Consider the following 17,713-nt stretch of genomic DNA (forward strand, 5'->3'; position numbering starts at 1 on the left):
GAAAGGAGGGATAACTTAGAGGCAAATCCATTATATTGCTGCGACTTGTGGCCCCTTAGCCAGGAACCCCACTGTAGCAGAATGAGTCACAAGGATTAGTGTTCTCAACAGGAGCTCTGTCCCCGCTAAGTCAGTGGAAGTAGGATGAGAGTGCATCTTGGCTTCTGTCTCAGGCTCTCTGGTCTAGTCTGTGCTGTAGCCCCCACTTGAACATTTCCTTTGAGATGAATTTTGCTTTATGCAACGGGGCTACATTTTCTAAAGTCATCCAGGGCCAGTCAGGAAGAGTGGAACACATTTATAAAGTGAGAGCCTATGAGTGCTCTTAGGAATTTCTCCGTCGTTCATATGTTTTGGAAGAGAAAATCAAACACTGCTTGCTAAACTTTGATTAGTAGCCGCTAAAAGAACAGATCCTCAGTTTGCCAGGATTTAAATTCTTCTTAAATTTTAGAATGTGGAGATAAAAGCCCTGAAAAACATACACACAGCTCAAGAGAATAAAACACTCTAAAAAACTTCAACATTGTTTTTAAAAACAATCCCCTTCTATGTGCACCTTTCCTATTCATACTCACTTCACAGCCTAACAGGTTTATTTTTTTCTTCCTTTTTTTCCTTGGTTCAGTATTGAGGTGGAACTGCTCTCGTGTTAGGCAAGTTCTCTACTACTGAGCTATTTGTCCAGCTTCCAGAAAGTTTATTCTTATGTCTTCACTGGACACTAGTAATTGCTGGGTGAAATTGTCACTGCAAACCAATCGCCCCTTTAAAGTCAGAAAGAACCAGCCATTCTTTTCTCCAAAGTCCCTTAAGTGGATAAGCTATTCACATCACTGTCACATCCCACTTGTACACAGCGCAGTGTCTGGGAAATGGTAATAAATGATATTACTCTACTCACTCCAAGTCTCACCTCAGGGGCTCAAGAATGAATATTTTAGTAGAAGCTACTTCCTTTGTCAGCAGTACCTACTACCGAAAGATTATAGGGAAATGCGATAATCCCATTTCCCTGTTAGATAATTGTTGTGCTGAATGCAATCAGGCATGCCGGCCTCTGCTAGTGTGGATACAAGGAATGATACCTGTTTTTATTATTATTCTACAGTAGTGCATTGCTTTTGCCAAACATTGTACTCAGGTCTTTAATGGCAAAAAATACCCAGTGCAAACTAGAACAGGGTTCCGCTTCTGGGAAGAGGGAATAGAAAAGCTCACTTTTTCATAGGCTAGCTCTTGCTGAGTGGGATGTGGGCGGAGTTTAATTCTCCACCTGTCTCCCTGTGCAAAACATGAGCACAGTAAACACCGGGGACACAGGCCGAGGAGGTGTGTAATTGCCATGATGGAGGGCAGAACAACTGCATGCAAAGGAGCCGGGGAAACTGGAGAAGGGTCAAAGGGTCAGAAGCAAGGTTTGGGTGGAATTAAAGAGTGAGTTGGACACTTTCGAGTGGAGGAGGGAGGGGAGTTCAGGCAGAGGGAAGGCCTGGCCAACGGGCAGGTGCACCGCTATCCCTGCCTTGTCCCGCGAGAATGTGGAATGGGTGAGGAGCTGCCGGGATGCGGTGTGGGAGCCGGAACGGGGCGGGACTCAGCAGAATGGAGGAAGAGACACTGGAGGGGCAGTTAGGGAATAAGGGAGGGAAGGGGTATGGAGGCAAGTGATGGGGAATAGGCGAGAATAAAATACACATATTGAACCCGCAAATGTGAAAGTAGAGGGGAGGGGGAGGCAAAGGAGGTAGGGGCTAAAAAAGGTCAAAGTACATTATGTGCATATATGAATCTGCCATAATGAAACCCATAATCTATATAAATAATTTTGAAAAGTTAAAAAATAAAGGCAGTTCTTTTCCTTGACTATGAAAAGTCTATCAGTTACATCTGGTTCTACTATATATTTACTTCTGTGCAAGAGAGAAGGATTTGGATTAAAAATCCTGAGAAAGAATTTGTACAGCTGATAGAAAAGTCACAAAACCTACCCATCAAAGTTTAGGCACGTTCTTCTACTTACTATGACGTGACAGACCACTGTAACCAACAAGAATGAGAATTAGAGATAAATGGATAAAAGCTTATTCCTGGGGTTTCTCCACCCACAAAAGGTTTAAAATAGTAAGTTCAGTGTGGGTGAGGGCTGTACTGAGGTGCTGCAAGGCACCGCTCCAGGCAGAGCTGAGAGAGCACACAGCTGTGCCTTGCACAGTGAGGCAAGGAAGGCCCCCAAGGGGGTTGGGGACTTAATCAGTGCACAGCCCACAGCCACCTAGGCTGGTGTAGTGTGACACCTGAGGTCCACAAGTATTTACGGAGTGACTTCAGTGCTAGGAGCTGGATAAGTGGGTAAGCAGCGAGAAGTGAAACCTAGACAGAACCTTCACAGTGGTTCCGCCCAGTATGTATGTACCACAGATAAACAGCGGTGCGGGAACTGAGTCTTCTGTGCCGCCCAGAAGGCTGGTCCAACTCCAAAGACACTTGAGCCCAGCAGTCACACCCATGACAATACCATGGAAGACCACCTAGTTTTACCGAAACATCACCACTCTTAGTGTGTACTTTGGAATTTTGTTGTTATACAATAAAGTGGTATTTAATGAATTCCCATTTTTCATATATTTTAACTTTATAGAGGAGGAGGGTTTGAAGCTAATTTTGTGTTTATATTTAGATAACATCATTATAAAAAGATTAACTAACACCAGGTGGGGGTGCATCCAGAATGATGATCTCTCTCAAAAGAAGACCCTATGTAGAAATCACCTTATGGGATTGTTTTGAACATTTAATGAAAACATTCTTTAGCAAAATGTTTGGCTTAAAGTAATCTTGAATAAATGTTAGTTTTATTGTTATCACATTTTGGAAATACTGTCAAAGTAAAATCCTTTATTTGCCAAGTGTGAATGGTGCCTACTGCTGAAAAGTGTATAAACAGAGTTCAGTTAGCTCTTTAAAGTCAACTGGGAGGTGAGCTGTTCTTTACCTGTAATAAAGCAATTATCATCCCACTAAGTAACAATCACCACTTCATGTTTTTCTTTTTTCAGCTGCAGTGCCAGCACGACACCCTTCCCCAAGGGCCTGCTGGTTGGGAGGAATTCACAGACTGCTTTCTCGGTTTGTCACTCACCTCATAACTGAGGCCACGAATTCACTGAAGTGCTAATTCTCTGTGGCAACTAGCACCATCCAGTTACAAAGAGAAACAGTAGATACTTGGGGTCTTCCAGGAAAGAAAGCTATTCACATCAAGAGTGCCAAATAAGGGCTGGGGATTTAGCTCAGTGGTTCTGCCACCTACCTTGTAAGCGCAAGGACCTGAGTTTGATCCCTGGTACAAAAAAAAAAAAAAAAAGTGCCCAAATACCAGCTTCAAGTGAGGATGAAATACTTAAAATATTCACTAAGTTGTGAAAACATGAAAGGCAAGTGGCACATCTGTGAACTCTTTACTTCTGTCAGTGGAATCAGCTCTAACTTACACTGATAAGAGCTTGTAATAAATTTGAGAGAGGTGCTAGGAAAACTCTCACATTTCAGTTGTCATCCAAAGTTCCCAGAACTCTATAAATGAATAAAAACTGCACTACACAGTTACAAATACAGGTTAGCAAATACAAGATGCTTGTACAATTTCCTGGTTGTTGCCTGTTTGTGTACATGTGCCCCCTACTGCACTGGAACATAGAGCTATTTTTGCCTTTCAACAAAGGGACTCAAGTACTCAGAATGGGATACAACATAATCCTGAGCCATGACATACTTTTCCTCATTTCATGCTTTCCCATTAGGCAATAAAGCCATAGTGCTTAGCACATTATGATAGATGAATAAATAAAAAAATTGGATTGCACTATACATGGAGGTTTTTTGTGAAAAGTATAATTATGATTTAACTTAATCACCTTCGTGTTATGTCTGAAGGCTAGTGTTTCAACATGATAATGAAGCATGTGTATTTTATCTTGCTTATAAGTTTCATTTTACAAAGGAATAAAAGGAATAAGTAGCCTGTCTCAGATGACATGGCCAGTGGCATCACTGAGGTCGCAGTACTAGGTCTGCTGACTGTCAGAGAGAAACAGATTATATATCGAGAGTGCTCACTTCAAAGGAAGTCCAAACCTTTCCCAGACCATAAGATGTTTGTCAAGAGCAAGGGCAAAGGCTCAGGCATCCTTGTTTTTCTCAGGCCTTAACCTGGTGTTAGACATGAAAGATACCTTGTAAACTATTGTTAATTAAAGAAGATGGTACACCGTATAAATATTCATGTGCCGCTAAAGAACAGTGTTGAGCTGTATGACCTCATGTGGGTTACTTATTTCCTCTGACCCTGCCTCCTCCTCTGTGAAATTGATAAGGTCCAAAGTACTCTGCAAATACAAGAACTGATTTCTATATCCACAAAAATTTCTTAACTCCAGAGGAGAAGTGGACTTATCACAACCCGCTTTCCAGTCTAGAGGTGGTTTCAAGCTTTTTAAAAGTTTATTTCATTGACAATTAGTCTGCAACTATTCAGCATCATGTGTGTTAGACCTTGTGTCTAGATGTCCCCCAGAGCTTCATGCGATCATAGATGGGGCTTTTTCAGAGGTGGTTTGATCTGCAGTGTGTGATGCTGGGGTCAAGGGTATGACACTAAGATTAAGAGCACGAGGGTGAGTAGCCTGGATAAGATATAAGGGACAGAAAGAGGCTTGTTACTTGCTGTGCACTGCCTTCAGCCTGCTGTGAACTCTTTCTCCTCTGTGATTCCTCTCTGCCATGCTATTCTCCATGGGAACCGGCCAACCATGAACTGAAACCTCTACAAACTGTGAGCCAGATAAATCTTTTCTCCTTTAACTTTGGGTGTCAGGTATTTTGTCTCAGCAATGTGAAAAGTTAAGACAATGTGTAAGATGTTTTAGCACAAAGCTGTTACCTCAGCTAAGTACTTCAAGTACTTGGCAGGTTGGGTAGCAGTAAATGCTTGAAGACAGGCCTGAAAGCACACACACATTTTAAATTGCTCATCTGGGCTCTCTGCAGTTGATTCTCCCTGCTATCATAATCCTAGTGGGCATGGTTACTTTGCTTCATCATGTGTTCACAGAGCGTGTGTTTAATTCTCTCTTCTGAATGCCGCTCACTTCAGTTCCTGGGCTGTGACCTCTGTGATTCTCACTGAGTCATTTCAGTGCCCTCTTCTAGGTGCCCTCCTCTTGCGCTGCTTCAGGTACCTACCATCCCTCCTCCCAGTGATAAGACTCAGCCTCTTTATTTGTAAGCATGCTGCTGCTCCTCTGTCTTACTACCCCTAGGATATTGTAGAGGAATACTCAGTACTCTCTGGTACTGGGCCTAATGCTACATTTACACCCTTATGTCTCCCACTGTCACCTTGTGTATGTTCCAGTCTAGTGTAGTACTTGCTGGTTATTGGGTACATTCTTTTTTACTTTTGCTTCTACTATTTGCTAAGTGTGAAAATGTGCTTTATTCTACAGTTTTGAAATCTTACTCAGTCCTAATTTAGACTTGGCTAAAGTGCTACCTCCTCTTAGAACTCCGTTGGTGCCCTTCAGAATAGGTCTTATGTCTCCTTTGACTCCCCACAAAGACTCTGTTCATATCTTATTTAATGTTTATGCCTAGTAATATAGGAGCGTTTGTCTGTGTGCCTGTGTAGTAAAAGGTAAACTCTAGGATGGCAGAGGTGGGGTCTTACCCAATTGTATCTTTATCTAATGTATAGAGAGGAAACTCAAAACCCTCAAAACCTACTTATTAAAAGGAAAGGAAATATCAAGATCACTTTCCTCTAATGTCAAGAATAAATTGTTCAGTTCCCTATTCACAATTTAGAGCAGAAAATGGACTGTACCTTCTATTTTACATAACCTTTCTCTTAACACACCACTTTCTTCCTTCTTCACTCACATTACTTAATTCAATGATTATTATTGGTTGAGTGCTGTGAAGTATTTTAGCCCCTAAATAAATTGTCTTCACTACCTTCAAGGGACTTGCAATCTACCCCCCAGATTTTATTATAATTGAAAAAAGAGTATAAGAAAGAAACTACTGGCTCACATAATATGAAAGTTAAGAATGGGATCTAGAGCAGCCTAATATCAGCATCTCCATTTCTCCCCCACTCCTCTGTTTCTGTCTCAATGAAAAGACAAAGCAATTAGGTACTGAACATTAGGAACATACTGGAAGCTGTTGTTGAAATTCTTTTTAGCCATTACATGATCTGTCATACAAAGACTTTCTACCCACATGTAAACAGCGTGCCATGGAAAAGAGGCAAGACGTGCTAATTTTACTTGATGCCGGTGTGGATATAATTCCTGTGGTGAGAAATTGGATGATGGGAAGTCACTTCTATAACTTTATGTATTGCATTGCTGTTTTAGGTCCCAGTAGTTAAAGCTTTTCACAATGAACAGCAGTTCCATAGTGAACGATGTGATTCCAGGTCCTTTACTCCAAGCCAGGATAAAGGAAACCCTGTAGTGAATCAGAAGCTGTCCACAAATGGTTCCCAAAGCAGAAATGGGACTGAGCCAAATTATCTGAATAACACTGAATAGTGGGAAGAAAATTTAACAAAGGCTTGTGTTCCCATGTGATGCAACTCTACTTGTTATTTATAGAACCATAAATTATACATCTATTTATATTATTTTAGCCCAAGCACCATATCACTACTTGAATGGAAAGATTTAGTGAATAACATCTAGAATTAGTTCGTATACAAGAATGCTTTAAATAATCAATGTGTTTTGCTCACATTAGATCTTATGTCACAGTGTAGAGCTCAGCTCTGCCACTCACAGTGGTACTTCAGTTCACAAACTTAATTCTTTCCACAATTCTTGTCACAAACTGAACTGGATGAGAACTGAATCAACATTCAATGGTTAGGCTCAATGTTGACTTTATGGGGAAATTTGATTGGGTTTTGCCCACAAGAGTCTCTTCCAGCTACAAAGTCAGCAAAAGAAGCTTCATGCAAGTGGGCGCAGGGCAAAATGTCGACAACACTTCCTTTCTCTGTGTTGTGCCAACAGGGATTTAGAATCCAAGACATAAGTATCACTAAGAAGTTGTTCATGGGCTGGGGATTTAGCTCAGTGGTGCTGCCACCTGCCTCGCAAGTGTAAGGTCCCAAGTTTGATCCCCAAACCAAAAAAAAAAAAGAAAAAAAAGAAGTTAACCAAAAAAAAAAAAAGAAAAAAAAGAAGTTGCTCATTTATACAATCAATGGGGAGGTGAGATGTGTGATGTGTCTGTAATTATATGAGAAAGGGGAAGAACAGTATGAAGAACTTCACATATATTATCTCTTTTAATATGGTTTTTGCTTTTAGATATGTGGCAATTGAATCATGGTTATGTTATTAGAGTAAAAGAAGGTCATTCTTTCTTCTATGCCTGTGCACCTCAGATTTTAGCATGCTTAACAGAATCTCTAGGGAATTTGTTAAAATGCCCCTTGTCAGCCTCTGTCCTCAGGGAATCTAAAACCACAGGATTGGGGTTGATCCCGGGCACCTCCATTTTTTTTGGTACCGGAGATCGAACTCGGGCCCCTGCACTTGCGAGACAGGCAGCAGTCCATTTTTAATCAGAGTCTCAGCTAAAGTGGGTGCTGTGGGCTACATTTTTTCCCCTGCTAAATGCAGTATTTTCTACTTTCTTTTCTCCTCTCTATACCTATTCTATGGTTCAAGGTCAGGTTTTCTCTATGGCTCACCTGTATTACTGACTTGGACTCCTGTTTGCTCCCTGTGGAAATTTATTCCACCTTGCCAAAGAGTGATCTGCTAATACTCTGATCTCACCTTTACTGAAAGCCACCAAACAACCAAGGCTCTTCATGATCTGGTTCTTGACTTCCTTTCTGGTTTATCTCCTGACCCTGACGCTTTGGCTTTTTACTGAATTTAGGTAACATTAAGCTTCATTGGCTTCATGAGCACACTGAGCTTTTTCCTGAAAAACTATCACTGCTACCGACAACATGCTTTTCATCCTTTTATACCTGGTTAATTTTACTGATTCTTCATTGATTATCTCTTCTAGGAACTTTCCTATGAACACTACAAGAGGCTTAAGTAATTGATTTCAATTAATACTGTGGGCTGCACTCTCACTCAAGTGCTTACCAGGTCCTATTTATTATTCACTAACACTCTGGTCTCTAGAAAATATTTTATTATCCCTAAAGGCTGGAATCATGTCTTATTCATATATTTCTATTGAATAAGTCAGTATCTGGCAATGGTATAACCTCAACAAATATCTAAGGGTGAAAAAGTTAAAAAAATCTGAACACTGAAAATCTCCTTGAGGCAGGAGAAAAGTACAAAGAGCAAGTAAATTTATAATGTTTACCATACTTCTCCCAACATTAAGTAAATAAAAGCTTTTGTTTAACTAGGGAATGAAGGTAACATTGGATTTCAAAAGTATTTTAAAAATTTCATTATTTTTGCATTTTTAAATTTCCTTCTGGGGATGAAGTTGACCAAACTTACATGTAACATATTTTAAAAAGGTCTTAAATATAATGAAGCTAAAGAAGGGAAAAGAATTATAATAAAGTAAAATATATTGTAAAGTCTGGATATGTGTGTTATGCACAAGAGTGTATAGCGGATAGATTTTGTCAGTTATACATTATACTAAATTTGGTATATAAGGGTGCAAATTAACTTGGTAGTTTGACAGCAGTACTTTTTTGGACTCAACAGGCAGATGACTACTGAGAAATGCATCTGCATAAAAAATAATTAAAGAACACATGATTTATTCTCTATGCTATCTCACAGACTATCAACAAAGTATAAACTGATTAGTTTCCTAATCAGTAACTTGACAAGAAATATACTATAAAATATTAGAAAGACAGTATACTTATTCATTAATTTAAAAATATTCATTGAGTTCTACTGACTGTCAGGGTTTAGAGAGGACTCTCCTCACACAGGCCAGAAGCAGACACTTGTTTGTGGGCCCCTCAGAAAACCATCTCCAGGGAAGCCACTGACACTTCTTTATCAGACAATTATCTATGTGCTGCTCAGGTGATGCTCAGTGGACAAATGTAATTATCATATTTGATAGAAAATATAAAGATTTAGCACCTTGTCCCAGGCTGTGGTAGTAACACTGCAGAATTCTCTGGACATATCCTTCTGTTTGTTCTTGGTGTAAAAATAAAAGTACACATCACATGATACAGGGAAGAAATCAGAGAGGAAAGAACAGAGCCAGGAACATCAGTTAGGAAGTTGTTAGAGGGTGTGAACAGGAAGGCAACCATAAAGAAAGGGAGGAGAGTCCTTTTCTGAATTTTTGAAGGAAAATCCTGCCTTCCTAATGCCCTGTGAAGTGGGGCTGTGTGGCTTTCCTCTCAACCCTCCTGCTTTAATTTCTAGGTCACCTCTGCATATTTGAACTGCCTCTTGCCATCTACAGACTGGCTCCTTAAGGAGTGGTTTTCTTTTTGTTGTTTTTGCTATTGTTTTTTTGGTAGAGCAGTAATGACTCTTCTCTCAAAATGTCACTTTGAAGCTGTTTCAAAAAAAAAAATCAATCCTCATAACTCATCCTGGTGAAGCAAATAGAATTTCCGTCTTGCTAACTGACTGTCAAATTGCTTTTTTGATAAACGACAAAATGGCAGGTTCTGCAACCAGCTCTCTATGTGTACCAGAGAAATCATTCTCAAGTTATTTTTTAAATCTGTAACTACAACAGTAGGAATCAGTGGCCATGTGGAAAGTTCCAAGAATCAATGAAGCAAAACGAAAATTTCTCAATGCCAGCCGCAGTTTGATTCAGGGAGATTGCTGTCACCCTAGCCCCATGCTTCATTTCTGCCTCATTCCCTCTCTCACAGCCAACATCTCTTCATAAAGGACGCTCGAGGTTGTGGAATATATAGATGTTCCCCACTTAATGACGGACTAAGGATTAAGGTGTACTGTTTGGACTTATGACTTGTCTTTTTTTTTTGGTACCGTTCTGGACATTTTGTTTACAGGGCCTCTATTTTTGTTTTTGTACAGTGCACTTTGTTTATACAGACTAATTTTTGCTCATTGTACTGCACGATACTGTAGTTTTATGTTCTGTTATAGATTACAGTAGTGCATGTAAGAGTCATGCAAATAAAAGCAAACTCATCAAGCTGGATTTTCTTTTGACCATGTCTTTGTTCTGAATATTGTATATACTATATACAATTCCTCATTCAGAGACCAAATCATTTGATGATGTGGTTGCAGCAATGGAACTCAGTTGTTAAATGAGAAATGTTTGTGAACTATTAATAGGAACCATTGGCAGAGATGTGCAAGGATAAAAATCCTCTGATTTCTTTCACAACAGTTTCTTTTTTTTTCCTATTGCCACTGTGGAATTCAGATTTTGAGATCTCACGCCCAGAGCACTACTGTAGCTTTCTCCAGCATCAGCAAAATCCTCTGTCCTCCAGTCTGTTCTGCCCATGGCTATCAGATTGGTCTCTCCAAATCCCACCTGTGATAATTCCCTTCTTTTGCTGTAAGAAGGGAACACAGAGTAGCCAGTATGTATTGAATAGACACCATGTTAAAGGTGCAAACATGAGTTTTTTTTTGTTTTTTGTTTTTGTCTAGGAGGACCTCATGATGCAGTTATATATAGGCAATGATATGGTTACATTCGTTGTGCAAGCTCAGAGGAAATCACTAGGTCTGATTTGATCACAACCCTGCAAATTGTTCATTGTTTATGGGGCAAAATAGAAGTTTTCTGGAAAATTTAAAGCATCAGAACTGACTTGAGTCTAACTTTTCAGTTCTGAGACCATTTATTCTAGTATATGTGCTGCCAAAGCGAGCACTAAGACCTTTTATTCTTTTTAATAAACTCATCCTTGCAATGGAAGTAAACCATACTTTATTTCCTACTTATCTTGTATCCTACTCCCAACTACCTTCCACATTTTTATAAACACTACAAATCATTAGAGCTCCTAGCCAATTCAAATTATCTCACCTTTTAAGCCAGAGCATTTTCCCTTTGACCTTAAAATAAGTTCTCTGCTCCACTCTCTCTCTCTCTCTCTCTCTCTCTCTTGACTTAGCAAATTCTCTGGTCCCCTTGTTTGGTATTGTGACTTCCTGTAGAGACTCACTCTATCCTCATAATACTTGTTTCTCCAGGCAGGCAATAATTACTTATTTGTCATTACAATTCCAGTCTATCCAGCTACCTTGTCTTGGTATGTAAGAAAGATTTATTAAATAACTGAACATGTTTGCCAAGACTTGTACCTACATTTAGTTTTTATAGTCCACAGTAGAGGAAGTATGTACAATTGATACTTCTATCATTTATCATCTCTACTATATACCAGCCAGATAATAGGATTATGTATGTGTGTGTATGTGTACATATGTATGTCCTACCTTACTTTAGAAGGGATTTACAATGCAAAAGCGTACTTACATACACAAACACATTTATTGCATGTTGCTGATATATAGTAAGGCTAATGATAACTCTTATACAATCTCTTCTACATACCTCTTTTTTAAAATTATAGAGATTTAAAAATTAAAAACCACATCTATGACAAAGTTTAGCATAAATCATGAAGTTATTAATTTTGCAATGCAGAACAGCTTGACTCTGAGGAGCACACAATTTCCTAGACTTCAGAATGGCTGGTGTGCCAGTTAATCTTAATTGTCAACTTGACTGGATTAAGAGACTTCTGGAAAGGTGATTAAATCATGAGGATATTATACTCATAAGTGAGTTAATCCACTTAATGTTCATGCTGAATGTGTTGTTAGGAGATGAATCACTGGATGCTTGCCTGTAGAGGGTACACCTCTTGGTTTTTTTCTATGTACTGCTTCCTGGCCACCATAAGGTGAACAGCTTTGTTTCATTAAATCCTTCTGCCATGACATTTTTTGCCCTGGAACTAGCCAGATAGGGACTGAAAAAATGTTAGATATTATAAACCTCTCTACCTCTCCTGGTGGTGTCGGGATTATGTCCCAACAACAGGAAAGTTGGAATGTAGGAAATTGGTACAGAAAAATGCAGTTGTTGCTGTTACTAACTTTGACCACGTGGTTCAGAAACCTTTGGAACTAGTTTGTTGGGAGGACTTTGGAGAGGTTTGCACATGCAGGGTAGAGAAGCTCTAAAATGTTCCAAGCAGAGCTTCATGGGTGACTCCCATTCTGAAATCTCAGCAGACTGGAATGCTGACAGGAATACAGTTTCTAAAGCACAGGCCGATTATTCCTTGCATGAGAACAAGGACACTTAGAATTGGACTAGAGGCTGTGGGTAGTATATCCTACTGAAAAATTTGTCTGCATTTCTCCATGACTTGAGATTTTGTGTGAGGGTGAGTTTAAGAGGTACAGACTAATTGCTCTGGCATAGAAAAATTCAAGGTAGTCCAAATGTTAAGGCTGTGTACATGAGTACTGTTGGTTACTATTAGCCACATTTATAGTGTGAATCAAGAGTTAAAAAAAGCTGAAAAATTTGAAAACCTTTTTTCCTAAAAAAGAACCACATGTAAATCTGGGGCTAAAGAAGGTGGGGTTGCTAAAAAGATTAGTGCTATTAAAAAGAAACCAAGTATTTTCAAGATGTCTTGAATGCACCTTAGGAATCAATAAGACCCACCCACCATAGTGTCAGAGTAGAAAAATACAACTATTTTATTTGAGAGGAGAACTGCTTGCTCAGATCCCTACACCAAAGGTTCCCCTAGGGAATTGGTTCCTTGGATTCATTTCACAGTGCTCAACTATGAAGGCACTCAGAGGCTGCTGCAGTCATGTACCAAGAGGGCTTACCTTCTGCTTGAGCTAGTTGGCAGACTTTAGCATTATCCACAAGATGCTTATTTTTCATGCATACAGAATGTAAGAGTCGTGGGGTAATTGAGATGTCTACCTAGATTTTAAGGAATGCCTGAGAGGCCAGGTAATGTGCCCCTGAGAAGAGGTGCACGAAGCTGTGTGAATGAAGACAAAGGTTCAGTGGGGACCCTAAGAAAACAGCGATGCCAGGAACATCTGCCAAGGGAAGCTACATACAGGTTATGAACAAAGCCAACCCAAGAGAGAGACCATGTGGACTCTTAACCAGTAAGGCCATAGGAGTCAGGATACCCAAATCATCAGGAGATCACGTTTTATCATTATGTGCCCCATTATGTGCTGGACACAGAGCTGAAGGACTTCATGTTTGCCCTGCTGTGTTACAGTCTTGCTTTGGTCCTCTTTCTTTCTATTTCCCTGTTCATCCCTTTTGGCGTGGAAATGCTTACCCAGTGCTACTGTATATTAGAAATATATATAACATACTTTTTGAATTTTACAGGAGTTCAAAACTAAGAGTTTGCCTTGAGTCTCAGAGGAGACTTTGGGATTGGAATTTTGGGCAATGCTGGAATTGTTGAGATTTTAAGGAAGGGATTACTGCATTTTAAATTTTGTATAGAATAGTTGTACCATGTTAGGTGAAATTAACTACTCATTATGTTTGTTCAGAGATTAAGTATGGTTGAAGGAGATGTAACTAGTTGTCATCTTGAAAGCAGATGGATTTATGCCATTTAATCTTAGTTGTGAATTTCACTGGATTAAGAGACTCAGAGGTGACTGGGTCACAGGGGTGCTATACATATGAGTAGATTAATCCACTTATGTCCACAGTTGAATGTTTTGTTGGAAAGTGGATCACTGGGTATGTGCCTTCGGAAGGTGTACGTCCTGCTGGCATTCACCCCTTGTGCACTGCTTCCGGATACCATGAAGTATACAGCTTTGTTCCACCCTTCCCTTCTGCTATGGTGGTTCTGCCTTGGAGCTTGCTGAACGTGGACTGAAACATCTGAAACGGTAAGCCAAATGACATATCTCCTCTTTTAAATTGTGGGTGTGGATACTGTGCCCCAGCAGCAGGAAAGCTGACTAATACATGTAGTTAGGAAAGTAATAAAAAAGTTAGAAGGATAATGAAACAAAATAAGAGTGATTAAGTTTTCACCACAGTCTGGTTTGAACTCATTAAGGACTTCACAGATATTCCCAGAAGGACTTGGCTGCATTGATATCTGGGGAATTGTGATGGTGACAAGGAAACTCCACCATGTAGACGGCTGTTTGAATTTTAGGGACGTAGCCAGACTCTGTCTAGACTATTAACACAATAATCCACTTTTCTTTGCATATGTGGACTCAGGCTTTGTGAAGGTATACAGAGTGGATAGAAAGCCTGGACATTTTAGCAAACAGAACTTTCAAATGGTGACTCTTAGATTTATTTCTTCATGGATACCCTCAGAATACATAGAAGTTAAAATTTATTTTGTTATCCCTGATGTAATTCAAAGCTGTTAATTTGCTTGAGACCCAAAGAACAATGGTGACTTAATAATGAACTGAAACCAGAATTTAGAACTGAAACTAGAATGATCCTCCTAACTTACAGCCCCAAACTTCACTTCTCAAATGATTACGCTTCTCTTTCAATAGCAGTTCAAGTCCTAGAATTTACATTTCTGTTAATTAGTAAATATTTAAGGGTATTTATCATATACAAAGTATGCCATACATGTTTTGGCTTTACCAAAAAGGTATCTGGCCTCTTACTAATGTTATAAGTCTAGGTTATATTTTGTATCCTGTATAAGTCTAACACATGGTAGGTATTCAGGACAAATTTTCTGATACATATCAACTACATACATGAAACAAATATATATATATATCCTTACCTTCTTACTAGGAATCAGTAAAAAGTCCTAGCCTTTAGTAATTAAGTAGTATTTGAAAGGATTCTATGCCATAGTATCACAAACTCTTGTTTTTCTTGAGAATGATTCATATGTTTAAATGAATTTCTATTTCACTTAAATACTGCTTTTTAGAAAGTAAATTATGTAAATTACTGGTCTTCATAGTAAAATCTCTACCTAAAATACCAAGGATAGCATTGTGTGTGAGTCTTAAAAACCTTGAATAATGTTACTTTTCCTTATTTTTTTCATAGGGACATCTATTGAGCATAATTTGTGGTTCTGTGTAATACTGACAAGCTACAATTATTAGCTTAGTCAAAGGCAAGTACATGAAAAGAAAAGATAGAGTTATAATACAGCAGTAAGATATTATAGCCCATATGATACTAGATAATGTTGGTCCTTCAAAAATATATTTAAAAAGCTATGAAAATTATAGCTAACATCAAATTTAATAGTAGACAACTGCATCTTTCCTCTTAAAGTCAAGAGAAGACAAAGATGGTTGCTCTTGCCATAGCTGCCCAACATTGTATTGGAGGTTCTAGCCATGACAATTAAGCAAGAAAAAAAAGTCTTTTAAAAATCTCTTCTTTCATATGACATGGTCTTATATATCAGAAATCCTGAGGAATCCACTAAAAACTATTAGAACTACTAAGTCGTTTCATAAACGTAAGATATGACTAATATACAAATAAAAACATGTCTACAATACTCTCTCTACATTTGCAATGGACAGGCAAAAGTGAAGACAGTAATTCACATACAAATGAAATTGGAACCTGATCTCTCTCCATATACAAAAATTAATTCCAAATGGGTCAAACTCCTAAATGGAAGTGCTAAAATTATGAAGTTTTTAGAAGAAAATACAACAAAAATCTTTGTGACCTTAGATTAGACAATGGTTTCTTAAATATAACATCAAAACATTAACAGAAAAAAAAAAGATAAGCTGGACTTCATCAAAATTAAAAAGTATTGTCAAAAGACAACTCAGAATGTGAGAAACTATGTGAAAACCTTTTATAAGAAATTAATAGACTAATGCAGAACTTCTACAACTCTGCAACTGCAACAACAGTGCCCACATTTAAAAATGGGCAAAGAATCTTAATAGAAACCCACAGAGAAGGTACACAAATGGCCAATAACATGCAAAAAGATCCTTAGCATCAACAGTCTTTAGGGTAATGCAAATTAAAACCACAGTGAGATGCCCCTTCATGCCCACCAAGATGTTTATAATTAAAAAGATTCAGCATTCAATAATGAGCTGGGAAGGGTATAGAGAAATTGGACCCCTCAAACCTATGAATGGAAATGTGAGCTGGTGCAACCACACTGGAAAACAGTATGCTAGTTCCTCAAAGTGTTAAGTACGGAGCTATCACATTGCTGAGGGGACCAGTGATCTCAGTCAGGTTATATATGAGTGAAAAGAAAAGCTGTGTCTACATAAAAATTTGAACACAAATACAAATGTTCATAGCAGCATTACCCAGAGTGGCTAAGGATTGAAAACAACCCACATGTCCATCAACTGATGAATGGATATATTAAACGTAGCATATCCAAACAGTAAGATATACGGCAATAAAAATAAATGAAATACTTATACATGCAAAACATTAATGCAACTTGAAAATATTGTGCCAAGTGGAATAAATGGCCACAAAAGACCATATGTTATGTAATTATATTCATATGAAATATCTATAGGGACCCATAAAGACAGAAAGTAGATTAATGATTATTGTCCATGGCTAAGTAAGAGCAGAAGGTTTGAGGAAATGGAATGTGACTGCTAATTGATACAGAATTTCTTTATGGAGCTACGAAATGAGTTTAAACTGGTTGGTGATGGTTGCACAACTCTAAATTTAAGTGGCTGAATTATATGCTGTGTGAATTATGTCTCATTAAAGTTATTACTAAGAAAAAAGGTATACACGAGTAGATATTTCAATTTTGGTGACTTGTTAATTCTCTCCTTTTTTTATGTTTGTCACAACAATATATATATATATATATTCACTTAAGTGATACATATGAATATTTCCATGACCACTGTCTTAATTTTATAATGTATAACAAACTAAATATACTTTTGATGAGATACCTTTTATGATATTCAACCTTTTAGAATATAATTTAAAAGAATAAAAGAGAAAACCCCTAAACTGCGTATTTTGTTTGTAGTCATTACCTCACTTTCATCAGCATATCATTTATCCTGACCACGAATATTACACCCAGTACTTAATATATTTACAATAAATCTAATCCATTTGATCACAAATGACAGTACTTTCAGCTATACATTTATAACAGTGCTGTACTGTCTAATAGCTCCATAATTTGCTTCTGAAAGCCTAAATGTTAAGCATTATTAACTCTATGCAGCTGAGAGAATATAATGTTTCCATCAGATTGTACTTACCCCTTTTGAATCAATCACTCCAGGTTTTGCATTAAACTTTACTGTCTTCAATCGGGCACGTTCCTTTCTTTCCACCCTAGAAAAATGTGAAAATAAAGAGTCTATCACATGACAAAGTATTTATGATGAAATTCTTTATTAAGTGAAGAATACCTTTTCCTCATCCTTACAACTCAAAGAAAATGTGTTCTAAAATATTTCTCTTCCTTTGTTCACTGTAAAATCTTTAAGCTCTAAGCTTCTAATATGTTCCTTGAAATTTTGTGTTATATATGCTGAGAGTCACAATATTTGGAAGGAACTTAAGAGGAAGAAAAAAGATAACATTTGCTATTTAAATGCTTAAATAAATCAAAATCAGTTTTAATAAATCCGTCTGTAGAGATGAATGTGCAAAATGGAGATTAAACAAGATTTTCCTTTCT

General features: G+C 38.1%; 1 protein-coding gene across 1 annotated transcript in view; it reads right to left on the reverse strand.

Annotated features, from left to right (window-relative positions):
• Positions 1-17,713, reverse strand: part of Dlg2 (discs large MAGUK scaffold protein 2) — a 1,815,033-nt gene that overhangs the window by 42,768 nt on the left and 1,754,552 nt on the right. Inside the window, exon 16 of the mRNA XM_033763940.1 lies at positions 17,289-17,364. Coding sequence (XP_033619831.1) covers positions 17,289-17,364 — 76 coding nt within the window. The remainder of the gene's footprint in view (positions 1-17,288; positions 17,365-17,713) is intronic.

The sequence above is a fragment of the Fukomys damarensis genome, unplaced genomic scaffold (genome assembly GCF_012274545.1).
Source record: "Fukomys damarensis isolate Sample0158 unplaced genomic scaffold, DMR_v1.0_HiC HiC_scaffold_16, whole genome shotgun sequence".
Classification (NCBI taxonomy): Eukaryota; Metazoa; Chordata; class Mammalia; order Rodentia; family Bathyergidae; genus Fukomys; species Fukomys damarensis.